Here is a 26,122-nt window from a genome sequence, read left to right on the forward strand (position 1 = left end):
CTAAGGTCCCTCCCCTGTGACAAGGACAGAATGCATAGGGTTGAGAGGGAGTTTCAGTGCACAACCCTCATGAGATGTTGGTGTGGTCCTGGAACATGGTAAGCATTTGATAGACATGAACTGTTATGAGTCCTATATTCAAGAAGCACATGGGATACAGTCCAGCAGGTGTAGGTCCGTCTGTGTTCACTATGTGACTGGAGTACAGCAGACACAAGAAGCCCGCTCCCTCCTGAGGCTACCACCTGAGCAGCTTGCAGAGTTGTGAGAGGAGGACTGCAGTCAAGAATGAGCAAGTGCTGTGGCCCAGGAGCCAGAGGGGAAATAGCACAGTCCAGTGGTAGAGGAAAGCATGCAGCTTGGCAGAAAGGTAGCGTGTTGGAGGGGCTCTAGGATCGCAGGTGGGGTTCTGCCTTGGGGCCCAGTGTCTGGAGTATGTGTGCTTTCTGTTGCAATTCAGACCTCACTGCGGCCCCTGGGACATGACTTAGCTCTGTGTCTCTATTTCATCCTCTACAAAACGCAGTTAAGAAATAGATAGTGATAGCTTTTAGTAGAGTATTAGTAATATTTTTCCAAGGTCAGAAGTTTTGAATTAATGTTCAAATCAGTGAATTTCTTTCCATCTTCTAGGAATGTGCTATTTCAGACACTGACATGTAAATGCCCTGTTATTTGTTTTAACGCCAAGGAATTTGTGAAAACAGTACTGCAGTTTTTTGGTGATGATAGCAGTTGGAGGCATGGTAAGTTAGTTACATTTACATTGTTTTTGCTGTTTAACTCTTCAACAGTGGCACCTGTGGGGTGGGAGGATGAAGGTCACCAGTTACCTGACCACACCCACACTGACATATTTGTCTCTGCATCTGCCATAGGCACAGGGGCCCCTTTCCCCTTTGGAGCTAAGTAACATGGAGCTCTCACTAGTATATATCCTTTGGTAACTTAAAGTAGGAAAAAAATAACTTCTGCAGAGTCAGGCTGGGATTTGTTGTTATCACAAAAGTAAACCTTTCTAAGAATTAAACTATAGTCCAAAGCAGTTAACACCAAAACAATGTCAGACACATTTTATCTTTCATTTAAAATAGCAGAAAAGATTTTTTATAACCTTTTTTACTAAGTAAGTAGATAAGTGATAAAATAAATGTAGCAAAAATATTCACTGTAGAATCTAAGTAGTGATTACTCAGTGTTTACCCTACAATTCTTTTTAAATTGTCTGTATGTTTGGAAATCTTCATAATAAAATAGCAGAAAAAAACTTTTATTATGAAAAATTTCTGCACAGACTCAAAAGCCCCTATTACCCTATCCAATAATGGTCAACCCGTAACCTTTTTCCTCTATGACTCCCCACACTCCAAACCCTGAAAATTACCAGCATTGGATAATTCATCTCAAAATATTTCAATTGTGGGACTGAAATACAGATTCCTGCTTAAAGTTATGCCATCATTCCCAAGAGGCTGCAGCGATCTCTTCATGACTAGCTGCCAAGCTGGTATTTGAACTTCCACACTAATCCTGTAGCTGTTTTTATTTGCATACCTTTTTTTGCAATGTTAGAAGTAATTGATTGTCATTGTTTAGGTTCCTTAATGGTGCCACAGTTATCTGCCTTCCTTTTCACCCCTTCCAACATTTAGTAATTGCTGTGTCTTTTGCATTCAGAACATTTTTTTGGTATCCACATATGAGAGAAGACATGCAGCGTTTTCTTTGCTTTTGACGTATTTCACTTATGTCCTCTAGTTCTATACATTCTGTTGCAAAGGATCAGATATCATTCTTTTTCACGGCTAAAGAATACCCTGTTGTCTTTTCATCTGAAGATGGGCATGTAGGCTATTAGGTTGAATCCATATCTTAGCAACCATGAACAGTGTTGCAGTGAACATGAACATGCAGGTGTGTGATATGTGGTTATCTTTTGCTCTGGAGATATACTCAAAGTAAAATAGCTACAATATATGGCAGATCTACCTTTAGTTTTTCGAGGTACCTCCATTGTGGTTGTACTATAGTGTCTCCTTTTTTCATATTGTCATCACATTATCACAATGGATGAAAGTTTCCTTTTTTTTTTTTTTTTTTTAGACAGAATCTCACAAGCTGGCCTTGAACTTGCTATGTAACTGAGGCTAGCCTTCTTCAACTTGCAGTGATTCTCCTGTCTCAGCCTCCTAAAAGCCTGGCTTTTTCCTCCATTTTGTTGGAAGCATTTATTTAATAATGGTCAATGGTACACAATCTGTGATGAGTTACGAAGTGAGTCCTTATGATAGAAGCCTAGTAGTCTATTTTCCTAGGGCTGCTTTAACACCTTACTATCAATTGGGGTTTTCTGTTGTCCTTTTTTTTTTTTTTTGGCACCAGGGATTGAACTCATGACCTCATGCTTGCCAGGCAGTCACTTATGCCACAGAGCTAAATCTCCAGCTGTTGTCCTTTTTTTTGAGACTAGGTCTGGATGTTTAAAACAACATTTATTTTTTCACAGTTCTAGGACCAGAAAAGTGAAATCAAAACATTGGCAGGGCTGTTCCTTCTGGAACCTGAGGGAGGACCCATCCCATCATGTCCTCCCAAGTTCCAGTGATGGTTAGTAGTTCAGGGTCTGTCTTCACCTCCACCTCCGCTTTCCCTGTGTCTCTGTGTGGCTTCTCCTTTTCTGTCCCTTTTAAGTACACCCATCATTGGATTTAGGCTCCCTCCCCCATCCAAGGTGATCTCAAAAAGTTCTGTAATTACATCTGCAAAGACATATCAAATAAGGTCACAACTTTAGGTAACATATCTTTTAGGGGACACAGTTAACCCCATTACAAAGTCTGGCTTCTTAGTATCTTTGTTGAAAAGTAGCTGACCCCTGAGATATGGATTGATTTCTGACTCCCAGTGCTATTCCACTGAGCTCTAGATCTACCATATTCAATGTTGATTATCTGTGTCCTTCACTGTGTAGTTTAAAGTGAACTTGAACTGCAGTGTTTATACAGCATTAGTTTTTCCTTTGAATTCCTATTTCATATATTGAATTTTGTTGCCCATATTTCATATTTATCACTTATCTAGAATTCATCTTTAAGCTCTTCATTCTTTTAATTTTTTTTCTCTTTTCCATCTTCTTTTTTTCAAGGCATCAATTATATGTATTTGCTTCTGTGTCTTGCTACTCCAATTTTTATTTCTGAAATCTTTTTATTTCTCGTTCCTGGATTCTGTCATTTCTTTGTGTAAGTTTTCTTTTTCTAGGTCACTTAATTTCTAAGCATTTCTAGTTCTGATTTAGTTTTTCTTAGCTTACTTTAAATATGTTTTGCTGGCATTTATTTTTCAACTACCAGTGTTTCTCTCTACTGAAGGGATTTGTCCTGTCAGGCTGTGCTTTGTCAGTGGTGAAAGGGAGTTTACGAGACTGGGCCCAGACCACTCCAGGTCTGTCAGGCCTCACTAGGACTTCGGACATGCTTGTCAATAGGCACCTTTAACTCTGAAACATTAATCAGAGGTGTGGAAGTGGAGTGAAATACCTGTGGGGCAGTGCCAAGTAAAGTCATGTGTTGCTGACTAGGAGGCAAGCAGACAGATGACTGTTGGCTCCCATCTGCAAAGTGTCTTGGACATCAAAGGAAAAAGTTATGACACTGACTGTGTTGGTAAATGTAAGCTTCTTATGCTAGGATGACTTAAAGGTACTGGAAAACGTAATATGTAATGTAATTTAATTGAAAAGCAAACTCATTTCTGTTCATTTTTGTTTAAGGATCTTAGTGGTCTATATTAGCAATTTTAAAATCTGGCCATACTATTCTACAGTGTTTTCTAAACTCCTCAGTTTCAAATATTACTTTAAAATATTAAAATATTTAATTAGTTTAAAATATTTATTTATTTATTTATTTTGGTATTAGGGATTACACTCACGACCTTGTACTTGCCAAGCAAGCACTTACACCACTGAGCTAAATCTGTGGCCCTAAAATATTACTTTAAAATATTAAATTATCTAAGCTGGGTATGTTGGTGCACACTTATAATCTCAGTACTTGGGAGGCTGAGGCAAGAAGATTGCTGTGAGTTCAAGGCCAGTTTGAACTACATGTCTCAGAAAGTAAATAAATAAATAAAGTATTTTAAAGACCAGTACTAAAACTTACCTACTTAGCAAAGTCATCTTCTTCTTCTTCCTCTTCCTCCTCCTCTTCTTCTTCTTTTTAGAGCATCTTCACACATGTCTCTCAGATATTTACAGTAACCTTCCCCTTGGTTGCAGTTGAGGAAATGACATGGAAGGGCTGAGGCAACCTCTGGGCCCAGATTCTTTTCACAGCATTGTAGTGCACACAGTATAATCTTAGTTCTCTCATGGGTTTTTTTTCACATTGGGGAACTTCCCTCTCTGCCTAGCACATACTGTCCACCCTCCCCACACAGTGACAAGGACACTTCTGTCTCTCTTCCTTGACTCAGGAAGCCAGAGATCCTGGCACCACAGTGCAGAGCCATGAGAGGCCAGCAGAGGGGACAGTATGGAAGGAGGATGTATAGCTCACAGTGACTGGGAAGCCTGAGAGCAGAAAGCACAAGGGTGGGGAGGGAAAAAGAGGCAAGAATCAGGCCTGAGATTCTGACTGTGGCCTCTTGGAACATGATACTGGGAGATCCAAATTCCAAGGTTAGCATCCCATCCTTCCTTGCTGTTTGGGATCCACTTTTTTTTTTTTTTTTTTTTTTTTTGGTCTTTTTCGTTTTTTATCGGTACCAGGGATCGAACTCACGACTGCCTGCTTGCAAGGCAGGCGCTTATGCCGCTGAGCTAAATCCCCAGCCCCCACTTTTTTTTTTTTTTTTTTTTTTTTTTGTGCTGGAAATTGAACTCACAGCTTTGTGCTTGCCAGGCAGGCACTGTGCCACTGAGCTGTCTACTTCTTGAATGTGGCTCCATTGAGAAATAATGGAGTCTTGTGGGTACTTAGCTCTGAGAGCTGAAGGCAATGATAATAGTGTTGTTCATTTGCTCTTTAACAACCTTGTTGAGGCAAGCTTGAGGAACGCTTATTAGTTCTGGGGGGAATATTAAGTGACCTTTTCTTCTTCAGTTGCTAATTTTGTAGGATTAGACCCCAGAATTGCTGCATGGCTCATAGATCCCAGTGACGCTGTACCTTCTTTTGAGGACTTAGTGGCAAAACACCATGAAAAGTCCAGTACAGTCAAAGTGAGCAGCACATGTGGAAATTCCTCAAGAAACTGTGTGGTAAGTCATTTTAAGATCTGGTTTATCCACTGTAATACAACCCTAACTTTTTTCTAGAAACTTCTCTATTTCACAGCTAATATTAACCTTCCTTTTCCCTTGCTCCATGCAAATACTTTGACCTTGCAATTTCTGCTGGGGGATGGTGGATAAAATGGGAGATTTCCTACCTTCTGTTGCTGAAAAGTCTCACTTGCAGTGGGGTTCTTCTGAGTGGATTCTCTGCTGTCAAAGTTGATTGCTCTATAAACCTGTAGTGCTGCTGAGGTGTTCGCTGTGGCCACACTCCTGGGAAGCCACCTCAGCCCATGGGGAGAATGGTAGGACCTACCAGGTGACTTTCTTCAGCCTCCACCTCAACCAGCTGGCAAAGACACTGTGTGCCAGATGTGCTGCTGGTGAACCATGGAGTATAGAGGGAGCTTGAGGAAGAGCTCAGCTGGGGGCAGAGCTGGGATTGGCGCTCTGCCCTTCATCTCCTGACCCCTGTGTGGGGGTGGGCTATTGTAATAGAAACAGGCTCTTTTGGTTTACAAAGATACTCATCAGAAGGTCTAGGGCAGCTCTAAGACTGGAGAAAAATTAGAAGCAGGCTTCAAAAGATCAAGAGCCTGTAGGCCTGGGAACCCAGGGCAGGGCCAGTGCCTCAGTGCCAGTATTGAGCCAGAGTCACAGTATAGTTCTTGGAGAGTGACTCCTTTCCCTTGTGATCCAGTGTCCACTCTAGCAGGGAAGGGCAGGTCCTGTGGTAAGTGCTCCTACTCCTACTGAGCTCAGGCAGGGAGTCACCTTCCCAGAGGAAGCTGGGATATCATTGCTGAAGAAACGAGTCACCTACTTTGGTATTACCAGTCCATTTTCCAGTGAGGAAATGCATTCAAGATTATGTGCACTCACGTCACCCAAGGTCACGTGAATGGCATGGTTCAGTGTGGGTTTCTGACTTTGTTTCTTTCCCTCATTTCCATGCATTTTCTTCCCAATATGGAGAAAGATGGGTTGAGTTGCTCAGGAGAAAAGAGGAACACTTGGAGAGAGAGTGGCACAGGAAGTACAAGGCCACCCAGAGAAGAGATGCAGGGCAGCTTGGGAAGGAGGAATGAGGGCTTTCATGAGGCTGCGCCCATCTAGGAGCTGGCCTGTCCCATCCCAGGGCTCTAGGAATGGAAATGCATGGCTGTTTTGGAACCGAGAAAGGCCCGACAGGCTGCACTGTGGAATTCTGCCAGGTGACAGCTGGAAACAGTCTACCTAGTGTCTTCTGATGGGTCATTCACAGGAGAGCCCAGGCCAGCAAACAACAGGAGTCATATCTGGGTGTGTACAGCCAGCTGCTGGCCCTTCGGTTCACTCTGAGGCCTCCCACAGATGCTCAGCCTGAGTGACCAAGGCTCTGGGGGTGCAGAAGAGCAGATGCTAAGCAAGGGTAGACTGTGTGTCAAGGGGCTACCTCTAATTGCCTCTCTGCTGGTTAGTCACATCCTTTTAGGGTCTCTCCAAGGCCCCGGTGGGCATCTGTGCTAGAGTGGGAATGAATGAGTGAGCGTAGGATGTGGCAGCCATTCTGTGTGATTGAAGTCTGGGACCTGAGAAACTGCTCTGTGTTTTCACTCTGTCACTGTTTAACCACTGTCCCAGCATTCAGCCCCATTGTGTTTCCATTCTTCAGTCTGTGAAATGAGGAAAACCCTGAGTGATGAGAACGTCTGCTGTGCACAGCTTGTGCTGTGCCTGCGTGGTGGAGGTGGAGGTCTCTCTGTAGATGAGGCCTTGTCTGCCTGAAGCGATGAGTCACTGACTGCAATCAGGCGCTCCCGGGGCTCACTGGGAACACTTGGCAGTTGTGTCATCTCCCGGACTGTGATGAGCAGTGCTAAGGTTGTCTGAATTTTACCTTTGCTCTTTTAAAGAATCAGAATGTACGTGTGAACCTGAATATACTCTACAGACTTACGATGGATCTGTGTTCCAAGCTGAAGGCAAGACATTTTTTTCTGAATTCTGGTTATGCAAAAAGTTTTACTTTTCACTCATGCTCACACTCCCAGGTGAGGGTGAAGGAAGTGACACATTTGTTGTAGGGCCCCACTCAGAACAGACTAAATGGTAAGACCCTGGCTTTTAGAATGGTTTCTCTGGTAGGAAATAATCGTAACTGTTTCTATTCCTTCACTTTGCCTGGGATGTTTTGGATGCTGCAGCTCAGGCAGAAGCAGACTGTTTCTTTTGTTTAGTAACAAAATGGGCTCAGCTTGCCTCACTTACTGTCTTACTGGGAGGCCAAAGCCACTGGAAGGGACAGCTGAGGGGCAGAAGAAAAGGAATGTATCCAGGGGTGAGAGTGAGGAGCAGGCTCTGGCAAGAGAGAGAGGCCTGGGGTGGTAGCAATGGGGCATCTCTACTCCAGGCTCCACGGCCAGCTGTTTCTCCTTCTGCCTTCAGTCTCGTGCTGGGGATCAGAAAGGGAAGCTTCCAAGGGACAGAGCAGAGCTGGGGCTGGGGGGCCACCCACTCTGGATCACAGAGGAAGGCAGAGACTTGATCTGCAGAGGCTGGCAGAAAAGCCCAGGTGAGGCCTGGAGAGAGAGGGGCTCAGGTAGCAGTAGAAAGAACAAATTCTCCAGTAAAGAACATGAAAGGGGAGGTGAATAAAGGGGAGGACTTCGTGCTCATAGAGCAGGTGGCTCAGCGTAAATATCACATAGTCTGAGTACATTATGAAATTCAGTAAGCCCGTTCTGAAATTAAAATAAAGCCTGCAAGAACTTCATCTTAAACATTAGAGTGCTGTGCATACTTGTAATCCTAGCTAGTTGGAAGCCTAAGGCAGGAGGTCACAATTCAAACCTAATCTTGGAATTTAATGAGACCCTATCATAACACAAAGTTTTTGAAAGGGGATATAGAAAGGGCTGGGGCTTTACCTCAGCAGCAAAGCGCTTGCCTGGCAAGCACAAGGTCCTGATGCCCCCCCCCATAAATAAATAAATAAATAAAGGATATGGAGTGGGGCATGGTGGCAGGAGGCTCAGGCAGGAGGATTCTAGGTTTGAGCCCAGCTTGGGCAACTTAATGACTTAGCAAGAACCTGCCTCAAAAATTAAAAGGACTGGGGCTGCAGCTCAGTGGGACGGCCTGGGTTCAGTCCTCAGCACTGGGGAGAAGGTTTGGAATGGGGCTTGGCTGGTCTGACATTTTCAAATTAATTCCCTCTACCAAGTCTCAATGATAAAGCAGGATATGTAACAGAAACAGAAATTTTATTAGGAAGAACAGGGAGGGGAGTAGATGTGGGGACGAAACTTGCCCCAACAGGAGTTGCCTCAGTTCTAGCTTAACAGAGACAAGTAACTTTTCAACCAAATGCAGATTTGATTTCTAGTTTAAAGATGTATTTCTTCTTATGGAACAGGCTAATGGTTTATGGCAACTATTTTGTACTTTGGAGCTTCCTCTGGTCCCAGTTTTAGCAGGTAAGTTACCATAAAGACAAAGTGAGTCATTTTACTAGAGAATTCTTCATGTTGTTTGCAGACAAATCATGTTGTTTGCAGCTCATTTAGCAATAAGGACTATTTCTCTTGGACTTTCCAAAAATGCCAGCCCTTTATTTTCCTTTCTGAAACAAGAGGGATTGGGCCGTGTCACCTCCTGATGTGGAAGGATGTGCAAGTTCTGATCTTTGGTCAGAGGGGACCCCTTATCTGTTTGCCATGCAAAGAGCCTTGCTGGGCGCTTACATGCTGGGCGCTTACATGCTGGCCATTGTCTCTGATCCTGGCTTGCTGCCCTCTGCTTGGCCAGAGAAGTTCTGGAAACCCTCCTGTCGTCACCTTGCAGGCTTCCTCCTGCATCTACCCCTGTCCAGGTCCTGCCAGGCCCACAGGAGGACAGAGTCCCTCAAAGGCCAGTTCTGTCGGTGTCCCTGGATCCTGACCTCACAGGGGGATGCTGCCAGGCCCTGTGCTGAGTGCAGCAGTTGCTGTCACTGTGTCCTCGTCAGATGAGGCTCTCTCGTCTTTATCAGAAAGAATTCACTTAGGCAACACAAATATGTTTGAACTGATTTTGAATCACAGTGATGGAAAACAACAAGATTCAGGTGAACAGAGAAGAGATGGAGAGGATGTCAGTGCTTCTTGGGGTGAGCTGACCTTTTAGACTCTGTCTTAGTAGACTGTGCTTTCCCCTGTCCTCTTACCCCCAGTCTGATGCTGACCCTGTCTCCCTCCTCCACCCGTCTGTGATCCTAAGGGGAGAACTAAGCACTAAAGGGCTTAAACTACACTGTGTCTGTCATGTGTGGGGGCAGCACTGAATCCAGTGAGTGTGCGGGAGATTCTTTAATGGATCTCAGGCTCTTTCTCAAAAGTTGGCTTTTTCTTGCAAGGACATCACCCCCTAGAGTTTAGTGAAGGAATTCTTGGGTTTCTGAAAAATAAAAATAGAGAAAGATGCGTGGGAAATATGTAAAAATGTTCCACCTGAATTATTTCATAGGAAACTTGTGTAACAGCTCCTGGGCCAGACTATGGGTTGTACAGAGCCCCTTTCCTGCTGCCGGAAGTGGCCACCACCCTGCCTTTGTAGTCATCTGTTTGGTTGTTGCTTTGCTTTATTGGTTTCCACATCCATGCCAGCCTGATGGTTTGCTTGCTTTTGATCTGTAAGTCAGTCAGTACTTGGTGGGTGACTTTTCCCTCAACCCCCTGTAACTGCACCACTGCCATTGCTGTGTGGTGCTTGAAGCTGTGGACTACATCCAGTGGTGTCTGCCTGCTCTAGAGGCGTTTTGAGGTTGCTAGGTTATGATCACTACAAACCACACATGAGTTTAGGGTTTTTTTTTTCCTACTTACTTATGTGGTTAATAGCTTTTTTGCTGCCAGGGGATCGTGCATATCTGTAATTCTAGTATGCAGGAGGCTGAGGCAGGAAGGTTGCTATGAATTCAAGGTCACCCTGGGCTACACAGTGAGTTCAAGGCCAGTCTGAACTACCCAGCAAGATGTTGTCTCAAAAAGCAAAAAAACAAAATAAAAAATAGCTTTTCTACTGTCACTGACTATGAGGAGTTTCTTTTGTACAGAGGATCTGCACCATCTTTTGCTCATTTTTATTCTGATTTCTAGGACATCTTGATATATTCTGGATACAGCCTACTACCTCCACCTCTCCTTCTCTCTTATTTCATGTGATACTGGATCCCTGGTCTAGTTCTAATATTTGACCTCCCAAGTTTTGGTGTATTATTACTTTGTTTCCCTGGGTTTGGGGGAGGGTGATTCTATGAAGCTGACCATTCCAAGGCAAAATGTCCATTTTGGTAAAGTATAGATCATTTCTATTCTCTTGTTGAGAATTGTTTAACAAATTAAAGAATTAAATAAAATAATTTTAATGTGAAAACTATGAATGAGATTAATTGTATTTATCATATATTTAGGCACGTCTCAAGGAATTGGAGCAAGAAGCCCATTTTGTTGCAGGAGAACAGTTTCTTATAATGAGTAATAATCAACTTAGAAAGGTAATGATAAACTTTGGTTCTTTCAAAAATACATTTTTTTATTCAAGAGTTAAAAGGGAGATTTATTCTGAATTTACAAATATTATGTTATGTTGATCATCTAAAAAATATGTAAATTGTTTGACATTCTCTCACAAGGGAAAGGGATTGCCTAGATTGAGATTCATTATTTCAAAGCCTTTAAATCCAAGAAAATACAAATGAGACTGTGCTTTATACCATCTGCGTCTCTGTGTGGTGGCCTTAACCATAGTGATGCGTTTGCTGCTCCCCTGGGTGCTTTCTCACATGTGTGCATTGCTGGTTTTGGAGATCCTCTTTGGCAAGCTGAAGCTGCACCTGTTGAATCCCAGGAAGACCCTTCCCAGGCCAGGGACACAGCGGCACCCATCCACGTCGGAGGCTGTGGTAAGGATCCCATGTCCTTTGGGACTTACTTGGCGTCGGCACAGGGTGGGTTGGGGTACACTTTGTGCCAGGCAGCCTGCTGGCCCAGGTGCTTCCACCTGCAGGGACTTCAGGCTGTGGAGCAAGAGAAGCAGATGGCTGCTCTCCAGGAGCCTCTGGCTGGCTGGACTTCTGGCAGAGGTCATTTAGTAGAGTTTTATCCTTAAAATACATTCTTGACAATCCAGTCGGGAATTCATGCTCTGTGGGAGAGTCCCAGTATTCTCTGAATGTATTTTGTAGAATTTTAGTTACCCTTTTCTTTAGAGAAATAAATTCTTAAAAGACCAAGAATAGTGAGATTGTACTCTACTAAGTAGCAGAGCAGAAATAGATATTTAAAGCCAACAAGCAACTTTACTGACAGGATGCAGAGTAGAGGCCAGTAGGAAGTATACTCCTGTCACCTTGGTTCACAGCCTGAGGCCCTGCTTTTTGCCTCCTATGCCATCAACTTTGGATATCAAGGCAGAGGAAGCTTCCTTCTAAAACTGCTCCTGTAGCACCTTGCCTCTCCAGCTCCCTGTCCACCTGCTTGCCTCAGCCCACAGTGGCACTTAGGGGACAAGGCCCTGTGGAGCCCCCTCGTCCACATCCCACACCTGGCACTAGCAGCATAGGGTGGGTAGTAGGTAACTAGTCAACTCCTGCAGAAGGTGCTCCATGGAGGGGCTTCTAACTCCATTGTCCACCTCTTGTTCTTCACCTCAAGGAAGCGTCCCACACTCCTATCAGGTCCTCAGGTGCCAGGGTAGAGCAGTAGGGGAACAAAGGTGTTGGGACCCCAACACCACAAAAGTGCCCCATAGCCACCTTACCTGACTTAATCTGTGCCTTTGTTTTTGGATCTATGAAAAGGGATCTTGGGGCTGGGGATTTAGCTCAGCGGCATAAGCGCCTGCCTTGCAAGCAGGCAGTCATGAGTTCGATCCCTGGTACTGATAAAAAGGAAAAAGACAAAAAAAAAAAAAGAAAGAAAAGAAAAGAGATCTTGTGAGGACTTAGTAAAAATGTATGTGCCGTGTGTCCAACAGAGCAACCACAAAAAAACCAGTCAGAGTTGGTTGTAGAAATTCCAGTCATATACCTACGGGTCATTGTTGAGTTTCTTTCTTTCAAGCTTATCAATAGCCAGTTCCAAACTCTTCCTGTAAAACATGTCCTCTCTCACTAGATTTACTACAATCATCCTAGCCAGTCCCCTTTCTTTCTGTACCTGTGTTGAGAGCATTAGAGAGATTATGTTACTGCCCTGACTAAAACTCCTGGAGCATCTCATCACACTCAGAATCCAACCTAAGCCACTGAAAGCGTTTCCAGCCATGGAGCTAGGTCTCCCCCTGGTCCTGGCACTGTGACTGTCTGGGACTCCACACAGGCTCTTTCCCCAGCTCCCAGACTCTGCTCACAGACCGTGCCTGCTGGCTTTTGACTGTCAGCTTAAATATTCTTTTCAGAAGACTTTCTGGTCACCGTCTGCAGTAAAGCCAAGTCACTCCTTATGTCTTCCCTTTGATTTGCTTTCTACATTCCACTTAGTCTTACCTAATGTGACCTCAGGTGTTTGCTTGCTTATCTCACTAGAATGTAGGTTATATACATTGAAAACCTCATTTCATTCCCATTACTGAAACCACTGGTTGGTAGAGCTGAGCCAAGTATTTATCTGCTCCTAAAGCCTAGGATAGAGGTCTTACTGAGAGCTGGGTCCCATCTTGCTGGAGAGACCCCAACTTGGATCTCACCCTGCAGAGCAGAGATGGACAGTGGGCCCCGAAGCTCTGATGATGGTGCCACCTGGCAAAGCCACAAGGTGCTCTTTGCACTTATGTGTGGAGATCTCAAGCTGATCATTTTCTGTCCCAGCACCAGCTGGCACTGTTGCCCTTCCCTTGCAGCTCTTGTGCTCTGCAGGCAACTAATGGTGTAAGAAAGGAAGTCTTAACTCTTTCCTGGTGTTGCAGTGCTTTCCTGTGGACAGTGTTGAAATTGTGCCTTGAACAGTTTTTCCACAAAGACATAATGGGCATCAATCATAAACCATGCTATTCTTTAACTAAACAGGTCATGCTGTTCATTGTGTACATTGAAAAGATAACTTTGACTAGGTAATATATGCCCAGGCCTCTAAGAGCAAGACTAGGACTTCTTTTCATTATTTCCCTTCATCCTCCCCTTCAAAGTGCCTGATGAATCCCAAATCCCTTTCCACCCCACCTCCCTCCCCTCCTGCTTGTCTGTTTTCCATAGCATCCCTGGGCTCATGATACTAGAGGCCTCACCTACAAATTATTATGCTCAGCTCCATGAGCTGACTGGGGATTGAGTTCTAGTAAGGCCCAGACCTCACTTCGTTCCTGGAGTTCTTCCAGAACTTGAGACAATGGCAGGAGCACAAGGGATGCTCAGTAAGTCTTGAGTGACTCCTTCAACTTTTCATATGAACTGATGTTTTTCTCGTTTTATTTCATGTATTTTCTCATTCCATTATAATTCTTCTTTGATCACTGAATTGTTTGAAAGTGTCTTTAAATTTCCAAAATTATGGGACTTCCCATATATTCTCTTACTGGTTTCTGAAGTAAATGCACCATGGTCAGAGACCATGATCTCCACAATCCCTGTTCTCTGCCACTCACTGTCAGGACTCACCAATGTGGCCTAATTGTATGAATCTACTGCACCTGTGCAGGGTAGTGTTCGCCAGACCTGTGCTTCATACAGGAAGTCTCATCCCCCTACCCTCCTTCCACTCCAGCCATGGTGCAGGAGGAATCCCCTCCCTCAGTAAATACATTGGAGTGAAGAACAAGAGCCCCTCTTTCACCACACAGGGAGGGAGCCTGGAGTTCTTTCCTCCAGGGAAGGCACATGTTCTCAGAGCACTGGAGGGGACTCAGATGTTGGGCAGATGGTCTGGTCTGGGAGTCAGGCAGGCAGACTGGTCTAGCTGTTCATCATTTCTGGAAGCTGCTTCTCAGACCTTTAAGAAACTAAAATGACAAGGGTTTCAAGTCATAATGTGTGTCCTCAATAGGTGCCTGCTATGTATTATGCATACTGCTAGGCTTTGCAGTACTGCTATGAATAGGACAGATATCATCCCTATTTTATTTAGCAAACATTTACAGTGGCACTTGCTCTGTGTTGGGTGTTTATAGTTTGGTGGGGAAAAGGTCTGTGTCATAAAATATCTATTCCAATGTATTGGAGTTCTTCAGAAAGATAGAACCAATAGGATATATGTAGCTATAAGTAGAGAAATATGAGAGGGGATTTATTAGGAAAATTGGATCATGGAACCTGGAAATTGAGCAGTCCCACAACTATCTATCCGTAAGCTTAGAAAGGATGCTGGTATCATGGCTTAGTCCAAGCTGCAAAGCCTTAGTCCAGGGAAGGTGATGTTGTGCTTCTTAGTCCAAGTGGAGAAACTTGACAGATCAGGGGCTGCTGGGTGTGAGTTTCAAACTCCAAAGGCCAGAGAACATCAAGTTCTGATGGCCAAGGGGAGGAGGAAGATGTTCTGATTTCAAAAGAGAGAAAACTCAACTTTCCTCTGGTTTTTTGTTCTACCCCAGCCTTAGATTAGTGGATAGTGCCTGTTATGGTATATATTCAGATATCCCCCCCCATGCCTCATGCAATCATGCAATCATGCAAACATGGATGTGGTGTTTGTGATTGGTTTGTTGTCTAGTTCTGGGATTGGTGATGTGAATGTTGCCCTGACCCAGAGAGGAGCTGGCATACAGTGAAAGGGCAAGAAGAAGGTGTCTTTCCTTTTCTGCAAAATTTGTTCTTGCAGTTTTGTGGGGGCCATAAAGGGTGGCCCCACCATGCCACCCTACCGTGGAGCCAGCTGAGTATGAATCTCCAAAATTGTAAGAAATAAGCCTTTCCTGCCCTAATTTTGGGTATCAGGTATTTTTTCTCAACAATGAGAAAATAATAACCAAGACAGAGCCTCTCACAAATGGATCTGGATCTTCCTTGCTCAGTCTCACCCAGTCTCCCCTGGAAACACCTTCACAGAGACACCCTGAAGCAATACTTCACCAGCTCTCCAGGATTCCTTAGTCAAGCAAGGCTGACACCTAAAATTAACTATCACAAGAACACATGCCTACAGTGGGATAAGTGAAAATAGACATAATAAAAATACAACAAAGAGGGGCTGGGGATTTAGCTCAGCGGCATAAGCGCCTGCCTTGCAAGCAGGCAGTCGTGAGTTCGATCCCTGGTACCGATAAAAAGGAAAAAGACAAAAAAAAAATACAACAAAGATGATGGACTTTAGGTTGTATTATCAAGAAAGAATTCTGGGGCTGGGGATTTAGCTCAGCGGCATAAGCGCCTGCCTTGCTAGCAGGCAGTCGTGAGTTCCATCCCTGGTACTGATAAAAACAAAAAATACACACACACACACACACACACACACACACACACACACAAAGAAAGAATTCTGAATAAATGACATACAAATGGAAGCTTAAAGATAAGAAATCATCCATGTCACAAACAGAAAGCAAGACCTGGCAAAAGGAAGGCTTTGGTTGCCCTAGAATCAAGAGACTTCTTCGAGGAAGAAGTGAGCAAAGACCTCATCATGTCATGCTCTTCAGGCCGTAGTAAAGAATGCAGACCTTAGTAAAATAGAAGGCCTCAGATCTTAGGTATGTTTTTAATAGACTTTTTAGAACAGTTTTAGTTTCACAACAAAATCAAGCAGAGGAGAAACCCACTCAGGACTGCTTCTGTCTCTCTCCCTCAGACAGAAGCTTTCTTTCTCTCAATAAATATATTCTGCTAAAAAAAAATCAAGCAGAAAGTACATAGTTTTCATATACTCCTTATCCCCACCCATACATGATCTTACTATCAGCTTCCCCCAACTTGGGATTTAAAATAGCCCCCAAAAGCTTCCTGTGTTCAAAGTATGAGACTTTTGGAAGGTGAATGGGTCAGGAGGATGCCATACTCATCAGTGGATTAATCCTAAAAGGATTTATTTTTGTCTCTGGCTCCTCCCCTTTCTCAGTTTTCTGGCTGCCATGGCTTGAGAAGGTTTCCTCCACCATGCTTTTCTATCGGACTGTTCCTGCCTTGGAGCCAGCCAACCATAGACTAAATCCTCTGAAACCATGAACCAAAAGAAACTGCTCTTCTCTTATGTTGCTAGTATTGGGCATTTTGTCCTAGCAACGGGAAAGTGACTAATATACCCATAGAATGGTACACTTATTATAATCAACAAACCTATACTGACACATCATTATCACCCAAAGTCTGCATTAAATCACAGGTCACCCTTAGTGCTGGATATTCTGTGGGTGTGGACATATGTGTAATGACATGTGTCTACCTTTATAGTACCCAAAAAAGTATTTTCACTGCCCTAAAAATCCTCTGTGCTCTGCCTCTGCAAGCCTTGATCCCTCCAATTCCTGGAAACCACTGAACTTTTTATTGTCTCCATAGTTTTGTCTCTTTCAGAATGTCATAAGTAGTAGTTGGTATCATATGTTATCTTGCCTTTTCAGATGAGCACGTTTCACTTAGTATGAGCCTCAGTTTCTCCCATGAGTTTTCATGTTTTGATAGCCAATTTTTTAAGCATTGAATAACATTTCATTGTTTGTATGTACAACAGTTGATCTATTCTCCTACTAAAAGGCATCTTGGTTGCTTACAAATAGTGACAATTTCAACTAAAACTGCTATAAATACCTGTATGCAGGGTTTTTGTTTTTGTGGAGTTTCTTTTTTTTTCTTTTTGTTTTTGAGACAGGGTCTAGCTATGTAGTACAGGCTGGCCTTGAACTCACAGCAGTCCTCCTGCTTCAGCCTCCCAAGTGCTGAGATTACAACAGTGCACCACCATGCCATATGCAGGTTTCTACATATATGTAAGCTTTTACCTGGAGCACGATTGCTGGATCATCTGGTAAGAATGTTAAGAATTTTTTGTTGTTGTTCCACACTTTTTTTCAAGGCAGTCTAGGCTGGCCTTGAATTCATTAAGTAGCCCAGGCTGATCTTGAACTTTTGAGATCCTTTTGCCTCAGCCTCATGAGTGCTGAGTTTACAGGTGTGCACCATCGCACCCATTTTAAAATGTGTTAAATTGTGTAGGAAACCATGAAACTGTACCATTTTGCATTTTCACCAAGAATTATGAAAATTCCTTTGCTCCTCAGCCTTACCAGCATTCAGTGTTGTCGGGTTTTGGATTTTCACCATTTTAGTAGATGATAGGGACATTTTTAAAAGATCTCTCTTAGTACTGGTTGGAGAATGGAGAAGAGTTACTAAAAATCAGGTTACCACTGTGGTTGAGACAATGGCAATAAAGTTTAGAGCACAAAGGACATCCTGGTGTGGTCCTATGAGTGTGAATAGTAGTTAGAACTTGTAGTTCCAGGTTTTCTGAGTTACTCAGCTGGCCAGATAGATATGGCCATTATTCAGGCAAAATGGATAGAGGGGTGATTTCTTCGGGAGATATTATTCAGTGTTGCGTGTGTTAGGACAAAAGTACCCTGGAGACCCTCCTGCACCATGTCACCTGGGCAATCATGTTTCTGGGATGGAGCTGAAGATGAAGACCTCTGTTGGAGATTTACCTGTGGAACCTGCCAGCCTGTGTCTGTTGTAGTCACCCTGGGACAACAGTTCCCATCTCAGCTGGAAAACACAGATACTCAGGCACACAACTGATTGTGACCCAGTCATATGGCTGTTTTCTAAGCTCCCACACTGATCTTGATATGCAGCCAGCACTCCTAACCAGAGATGAACTCTGAAAAACTGACACTGATTGGTTAGGGAGGGGATATGCCAGTGTGAGACTGTAGTGTGGCCAGAGTGGGGGTTCTGCCACTCAAAAAAAAAATGACTGCCACCCAACCAGCATAAGCAGGCAGCTTTTATTGAGATAAAGAACAAAGAAACTCATATTATGCATGCTTAGATTATATAACTTGTTTGCTTCTTGTCCTTATGGGACCTCATGCTTTTATCTTGAGAGTATATTTCAAGGCTTGCACTTTCTACCAAGACATTATCAGCCAGATGTGTCTCGTACAAGATGAAATCAGTGTGGCTTCTCTATAATGGACTAAGATAGAAAATCCAGAAAGAGACCTCCATGTGTGTACAGGAAGCACATGATCTCTGATGGAGACTGAGTACAGTGAGGAAGGAAGGCTCCCTGTTTGAACACCATGGGCACCCCGACCCCTATTCTCACTCTGCACTCAGAAGCAAACTCCATGTGAGCTATGTGTCTAAGTACAAAAGCCAAACACTGAAGCCCAGAGAAGATACCATGAGATAATATGTGAAAGATCTTGAGGTAGATAAACATTCATCAACAGAGCACAAAGTGCATCATCCATAAAGGAAAAGATTAGTAAATCAGACAAAAGTAAAATTCACTATCTGTATTTATGTGTTTTTCACTTGTTTATGTATTTAAACAAGTGAAAAAGCAAGTCACGGAGGGAAGGAAACCTTGTTCAGTCAATTCCAGTAGTGTAAAGACACACACAAAACAATTCTTCAAATGAGCCAAAGATACAAGGATTTAATGAAAAATGATATGCATTAGCCAGTAAATGCACAAATTGTGACTGACTTCATTAGTTATCAGGGAAATAAAATTAAAACTATAGGGATGTCACTTCTCATGAAAACAGCTAAATCCAGACCTGGAGAGCATCACTGGCAAAGGTGTGTATTAGGGTTTTCCAGCACAATAAAGGAGCAGAATATAAGAAAAAGTAAAAGTGGCCTTTTTATTTAAAGGTTGTGGAGAGGAGCCTGCAACTGGCAGCCGTTTGGCTTTCTCCTCCCCTCGGATATGGGCGTATGTAACCTTTGACTGGATGTGGTGCTTAGGGCGGACATTGATGATGCATGAGGAACTGATTGGAATTTTCTTTGCACACACAGGGAAAGGAAAAAGGAAGTTGTAATCAGGGAAGAAGGAGGAAGTGACCATCAGGGTAAGCATCCCTGATTCGGCCTTCCACCACTATAATGTCCTGTAACTTATTCTAGGGCAAAACACTTTCATTCTCATCTTTTTATTGTTAGGAAAAGGGCAAAGACTGTCTCTTACTACTTCCTATAGGAAAGAGGTGCCATGTTGGGGTTCAGGAAGGATGACGAGATGATGATTGATGCCCATGTAGAAGCTGGTACCAGGTGTTTTAGCCAGGACAAATTTATCATTGGTGCAACACTCACATCCTAGATTGAAGAAACAAAGAGACAAGGTGCTATGAGGAGGCAGAACGCTATCATAATTAAAGGACCCAGGAAAGGTAGAAGGAAAAGTGCCCTTGATCCAAATGTATCATTCCAGTCAGGTGTGGTGGTGCACCCCTGTAATCCCAGGACTCGGGAGGCTGAGGCAGGTGGATCGTTGCAAGTTCTAGACCAGGCTGGACTACAAAGTGAGCCCAAGGTCAGCCTGAACTGCATAGTGAGACCCTGTCTCAAAAAAAAAAAAAAAAAGCCAAATGTGTCATTCTATCAGGGCCATGATGAGGTAGAGTCTGAAAAATAAGCATGGGGTTGGGAGTGGTGAAATTATGAGAGATAATTATTCCCCCATCTGAAAGAGTGAAAGTTAAAAAGTGTAGATAGGTAGGGCTTGTCTTTGCTCCAGGAGTTGAGCTGGAAAGAATAAGAAGCATGAGAAATGTAAGGCCTGATAGTGGAATCATGTTTGGGAAATTATATACAGTGGGGTGGGGAGGGCCATGGCTGTGTTACTATAAGGGAGACGAGAGCCTAGACCCACAGGGGTCTCATGTTTAACTAAACAGCTGCGGGTAGAGAGAACTAAGACAGTTGTTATGCAGAACAGCCTGGAGACCATTTTATGATGTCGGAGTCTTTAGGAAAGACTTCCCAGAGTTCTACTGTAAAAAAATTAATAGAATGTAATGGATCAGGAGCCAAAAAGGACAACAAAACATGACTTAGCCTGAAAGTTGTGGCTGTGGGGTCTTGGTGAGACAGAGATGGGTGGGAGATAGAAGATGAGATGCACACTCAGGATGCTTAGATTCAGGGTTAGGAGGGCACTGCTTAGCTTGAGTGATGTGAAACCAAGATGGGAGTCCAGAAACTTTGACCACTGTAGGGGTTGCCAAGAAGCTCCACCTTGGTTGTAGTCCTGTGGATTTAGAACATTTGAGATAAATTAGACCTCCTGGGGTTATGGGAGGATCTGGTTTGGTCCCTTCAGAGGGTTGGGGAAGGCAGAGATCAGCATGCTGTAATAACAAGTATCAGAGGAAGGACAGGGTTGGGATGTAGTAAGCAAGAGGATGGAGACGTTGGTGGTAGGAAAATTGTGGAGTAAGAATGGCCTGCCATACATAAGTTCAAAAGGGTTTAAAAATGTAGGATCCTGGGGAAGTGTCCTGAGCTTGGCTAAGGCTTGACAGAAGTTGAGGCCAAGGTTGGTATAGTTCTAAAATGAGTTTTGTGAGGTGTGTTTTTATGAGGCCATTTGCCTTTTCTACTTTTCCTGAGGATTGTGGATGGTATGGAATGTGTAGACACCAGGAGACGTGTAAGCTTGAGGATACCTGTTGAGGGATCTGAGAAATAAAGGCAGGCCCATTATCTGACTGAATACTCTGAGGTAGACCAAATCTTGGGATGATTTCTTGTAACAGAACTTTAGTAACTACATCAGCCATCTCCCTAGCTGTGGGAAAGGCTTCTATCCATTCTGAAAAGATACAAAAAAGTGTGAGAAGATATTGAGAGTTTTGTGGCAGGGCATGTGTATAAAATCTATCTGCCAGTCCTGACCAAGGGTGTGTCCGTGAAATTGATGTGTAAGAAAGGAAGGGGGTACTATGTATCCCTGAGGAGAGGTCAGAGGAGATGACAGATGCGAGTAATCTGAAGAACCATAGCCCTCAGAGGAGGATATGTAACTACTGGGGCTAAGAGTCTTTATGGGGCCTGTGATCCTACATGGAAACAGTTGTGTAAGTCAGTGATGATGTCTAAGTCCTGCTGATCTGGGAGGACAAGTTTTGATCCCTGGAAACTCCATCCCTGAGTGTTTTGTGTGTAACCTGGTGTATGAAGTAATTGTAGTTGCTCTGGTGAATAATAAGGTTGAGGTAGACTTCTTGGGACTAACGGGAGAAGATGAGAAGGATAGAGCCTTTGTGCAGCTAACTGAGCCTGTGAATCTGCAAAGGTATTGCCTTGAGCAATGGGATCTGCAGAATTCTGGTGTCCCCTACAATGAATAACTGCTGTTTGTTTTGGGAGTTGTGCTGCTTTTAGGAGTTTAAGGATAAGAGGTACATTAATGATGGGGGTTCCCTGAGTGTTGATAAAACCCTTTTCTTGCCAGATAGCAGCATGGGAGTGTAAAATGCTGTATACTTTGAATCAGTGTATATATTTATGACAAGGGTAAGAGCCCTTGTAAGGACCATAAGTTCTGCCCTCTGGGAAGTGGTCCCAAGTGGCAGTGGATTAGTCTGTATGACTTTTGACTGGTTACCTCTTGAATATCCTTCTCTCTTTTGCTTGCCTGTGCTTGTTGAACTGCCATCTATGAACCAGGTGTCAAAGATTAAAGAGAGAGGTGTGCTATTGATGTGAGGAGGTGGGAATCATCTGGAAGACTGCAATACAGTCATGGTGAGGGTGGCCTGCTGAGGTGGGAAGCAAAGTTGCCAGGTTAAGAGGACCACTAGTGAGTCAGCACACTTCAGACAAACTGAAATTGACAAAGAAACTGGGTCTCCTATATACGCCTGTATGGAAGGAACAAAAAATATGAGAAGAGGAGGGAACAAGAAAGGGTCCTCAGTCCCCAATCCTGATAACACTGATCCTGATAAATGAAAAGGAGAATGAGGACAGAAAACATGCAATATCAGGCATGGCACCAATAGACATAAAGGGACCTCATAGATGAGTTCAAAAGTCAAGTATTTAACCAAGTAAAGCAAGATATAAATAGAATAATTGAAGAAATGCTAAATAGCTCCCAACAAAAAACAGATGGTAGAATGGAAGAACAAAAAAAGGGGAGAATTGTTTGATGGAGAAAATAGAGAAAACAGAATATATGAAGCAGGTTCAAAGAGATTACCAGGAAACTAAAACCTCTATTGGAAGCTGGCATAACAGCTTGAAAGAAACTAAGGATAGATTATCTGAAATGGAGGACAGGTTTGTAATGTGGGAACATGAAAGGAAAAAACTTCTTAAAAATAACAAGGAAACAAGCAGTAACAATACAAAGGCTAGAAGATGACAAGAGGATCTAAAACTTAAGAATAAAGAATGTAAATGAAGAAGCAGGGGTACAAACAAAGGAATTGCAAAAGCTATTCACAGAAATAATCAAGGAAAACTTCCCAAACATAGGAAAATGAAATGATGCTCAGATATGTGAGGCATACAGAACTCCAGCCACCTATAATCAAAACAGAACTACACCCAGTTATATAATAATCAAGATTCCAGAAATCCAATATAAGAACAGAATATTAAAAGCTGTCAGAGACAAGAAACAGATCACTTACAAGAGAACACCCATCAGAATTACAGCAGACTTCTCGGCACAAACATCAAATCTCGAAGAACGTGGGGTGAAATAATCCAAGCTTTGAAAGACAATAGCCTCCAGCCAAGATTGATATATCCTGCACAACTGTTCCTAGAAATTCATGGAGAAACAAGATGCTTCCAAGATAAAGAGGAACTGGGGGAATCCAACTCTACAGAGAATACTACAGGACATTCTAAAGAGAGAGAAAAGTACCAGGACTCCAGAAACAGTGGCAGAGAGGCCACAATGAATGGAGCAGAAAGCGAAATGAAGAAGACAAACAGACAAGTAATCACAGAAAAAGAGCACAACAGAAATCAGGCAAAGGTTGGATATAATTTCTAATATAGATGGCCTACATGGGGCTGGGGATTTAGCTCAGCGGCATAAGCGCGTGCCTTGCAAGCAGGCAGTCGTGAGTTCGATCCCCAGTACCAATAAAAAGCAAAAAGACAAAAAAAAAAAACACATCTAGATGGCCTACATACACTAACTTAAGGGAAAAAAGAGAGAATCGCAGGCAGATCAAGAGGTAGGGTCCACTAAGAGGTTCTTTATAGGAAATATAGTTAGCCTGAAGAAGGTTATATGGACCAAAATCAAATATGGGAAAATGGAACTCGATGTGATAGGGAACCAGAGAGTAATAGGGCTAACTAGACCAGTATTTGTGGATAGGTTGAACAGACAGGCTTTAATAAATGAAGAAATATAACTAGAAATCCAGCCCAGGGGTGAGAAAGTCCAGAAACACTTAGGTAAATAGCAGGTTGCCCCCCCAATACAAAACCGTGAGTGTTGGGGAGACCCAAAAATACACAGTTCATTCTGGGGGAGTAAAGGGGAGGAATAGTCTTCCAAAAAAAGCAGCAGAAGATGTAGCTAATAGTGTATCAGGAATTAAAACCCCTTTTACTTGCACCACTCTGCTTGGTTGGAACTTGTTCCGTCCTAGTTTGCAAGCACTGGATCTGAGGGCACAGACTGCTGTCCTGAAGATATCAGGACATAGCACAGTGGTCATCTTTAATTTCCTATGAACTCAATCAGGATCCTTGTATGACTTATACTGTTGTATCATGACTGATCCTTGTTTGATTGCTGCTTATTATTGAAAGATTTTATTCAAAACTGTTAGGTTGCTGGTATCAAGTTGAGGAGTATAGACAACTATACTGAAAATCACAGTGATTCACCATGCTATACATTCTGATTTGATTACTACCTGTTTTTGTAGCTCTACACTATCTGCAAAGTTGTATTTCTGTTAATCTTGTTATGTACTGATATGTTCAGTTATACTTTATCTAATGATATAGCCAATTCTGCTGATGATAATAAGAAACAGCACAGTGACCATGGTAGAAATCCTTATACAGCAGTTTTATATGTCTTTTTAGTTTTATGTGTCTATAGGAAAATGTTTAGTTCTGTCCTGCTTTGTTCTGTATGTCCCTCTAATATAGAAAGGATAGAAATATATGTAAGACTCATGCTTGTGTAAAACCTATAAACAGTTCATGAGAACTGATCGTGTGACACATGGTGAAATGAACAAATACTTTGAAGGAAAGAAGGGGATATCCAGTGCTGATTCCAGAGTGCTATGATGTGAAATCCAGCAATATTACTAATCTTTGTTCAGAAGGATTTTAATCTAATAAATAAGTTTTATTAGGTCTCAACATAAATGAAGATACAGATAAATGCGTACATGTCTAAATGTATAGGATTGATAGCCATAATACTTAGTTTTTGTTGGATAGTTAAACAGAACTGTTTGCAGTCTCCCTGGTTGAATTCCCATTTATATGTTCCACTTTTGTATCTTGAACAACTATTTGTGGGAGGACAAAATGTATACATCAACTAGTGATTTATTACTGTTTATTTCTTTTCTTTGAAAGTATGTACTATAGGGCTGGAGATTTAGCTCAGCGGCATAAGTACCTGCCTTGTAAGCAGGCGGTCATGAGTTCGATCTCCAGTACCAATAAAAATGAAAAAAGACCAAAAAAAAAAAAAAAAAAAAAGAAAGAAAAAAAAGAAAGTATGTACTATTTCTGCCCGTTTTCTATTTTGTTTTTTCTTTCTTTAAATAAAAAAAATGTTAAAAAAAGAGGACCACTAGTTGCAATAGAGAGGGAAGGGTCTTGACCGAGGACTACATACACCTGTTGAAGGCAAGAAGGGGTCATCAGGGCAGAAAGTGTCATATGTGAGATGAGCTCACTTAGATGATGAGGTGAATGTATTGTAATAGACTGTCCTAATGTGAACTTTTTAGCTTCCTGTGTCAGTAGGGCTGCAGCCACAAGGGCTCAGAGACAAGGTGCCTATCCTTTTACTGTGTTGTCTAACTGCTTTGACAAATAGGGTCAAAGCAGTTGAAAAGAAGGTCCCTTTTTGTGTCCTAGTACGCCTACAGCATTGTGACCCTGAGAGGTAGTGTATAGAGTGGAGGGTTGAGTGGGGTCAGGAAGGGTAAGAGCTAGAACCCTTAAGAGACCTTTCAGTTTATGAAAGGAGGCATGTATGGGCATAGTGGGGTCTAGGGACTCTGATAAGGGGCCCTTAGAAGCTTTGTAGAGGGGCTGGTCTAGAGTTGCAAAGTTAGGAATCCAGAGATGAAAGAAGTTAGCTAAACCCAGGATAGAACCTGTTGTTTGGTTTTGGGCACCTGGAGATGCCAAAGAATTGCCTTGTGATCCGTAGAGATGGAACAAATGGTAGGAGTGAGAGAGAGACATACATACTTGACTTTTTTGGAAGCTATTTGGACTTTAGCAGGAGAAACTCTGTACCCACGACTGGCAAGAAAATTAAGGAGACTGGCTGAATGCTATATGGCTAATGAATGTATGGCATGAAGAACACAAGAGAAGTTCATCAATGTATTGAAAGAGTGTGCTGGGTTTGAAGTCAAGAGCTGCAAGGTCAGCAGCAAGAGCTTGGCTAAAGAAATGAGGACTATGTCTGAACCCTTGAGGAAGTGCTATCCAAGTTAAGTTGTTGAGACCTGACAGTGTCTGGATCACTCCACATACGCAAAGAAATCTTGACAATCAGCGTGTAGGGGGATGGTAAAAAAGGCATCTTTAAGATCTAGGACTGTAAAGTGAGTGGTGGAGGGAGGCATATGAGGGAGCATGGTTATAAGGGTTTGGCACCACTGGGTGAACTGAGGTAAGGTTACCCTAAGGTCTTGTACCTGATAATGGGACCCATTAGATTTGAGTACTGGGAGAATGGTAGTATTGTAGGGTGAATG

The 26,122-nt window shown here is 42.8% G+C and overlaps 1 protein-coding gene across 8 annotated transcripts in view; it reads left to right on the plus strand.

Moving 5' to 3' along the window:
- The window catches only part of Poln (DNA polymerase nu), a 152,851-nt gene that overhangs the window by 27,925 nt on the left and 98,804 nt on the right, over positions 1–26,122 (plus strand). For all 8 annotated transcript variants that reach the window (XM_063230288.1, XM_063230284.1, XM_063230286.1 and 5 more), the window contains 7 exons: positions 634–746; positions 5,109–5,266; positions 7,177–7,245; positions 8,679–8,739; positions 9,346–9,410; positions 10,713–10,796; positions 11,109–11,204. In XM_063230288.1, the coding sequence (XP_063086358.1) occupies positions 634–746; positions 5,109–5,266; positions 7,177–7,245; positions 8,679–8,739; positions 9,346–9,410; positions 10,713–10,796; positions 11,109–11,204 (646 nt within the window). The remainder of the gene's footprint in view (positions 1–633; positions 747–5,108; positions 5,267–7,176; positions 7,246–8,678; positions 8,740–9,345; positions 9,411–10,712; positions 10,797–11,108; positions 11,205–26,122) is intronic.

The sequence above is a fragment of the Cavia porcellus genome, unplaced genomic scaffold (assembly GCF_034190915.1).
Source record: "Cavia porcellus strain 051 isolate PalLab524CR breed Dunkin Hartley unplaced genomic scaffold, mCavPor4.1 scaffold_18, whole genome shotgun sequence".
Lineage (NCBI taxonomy): Eukaryota > Metazoa > Chordata > Mammalia > Rodentia > Caviidae > Cavia > Cavia porcellus.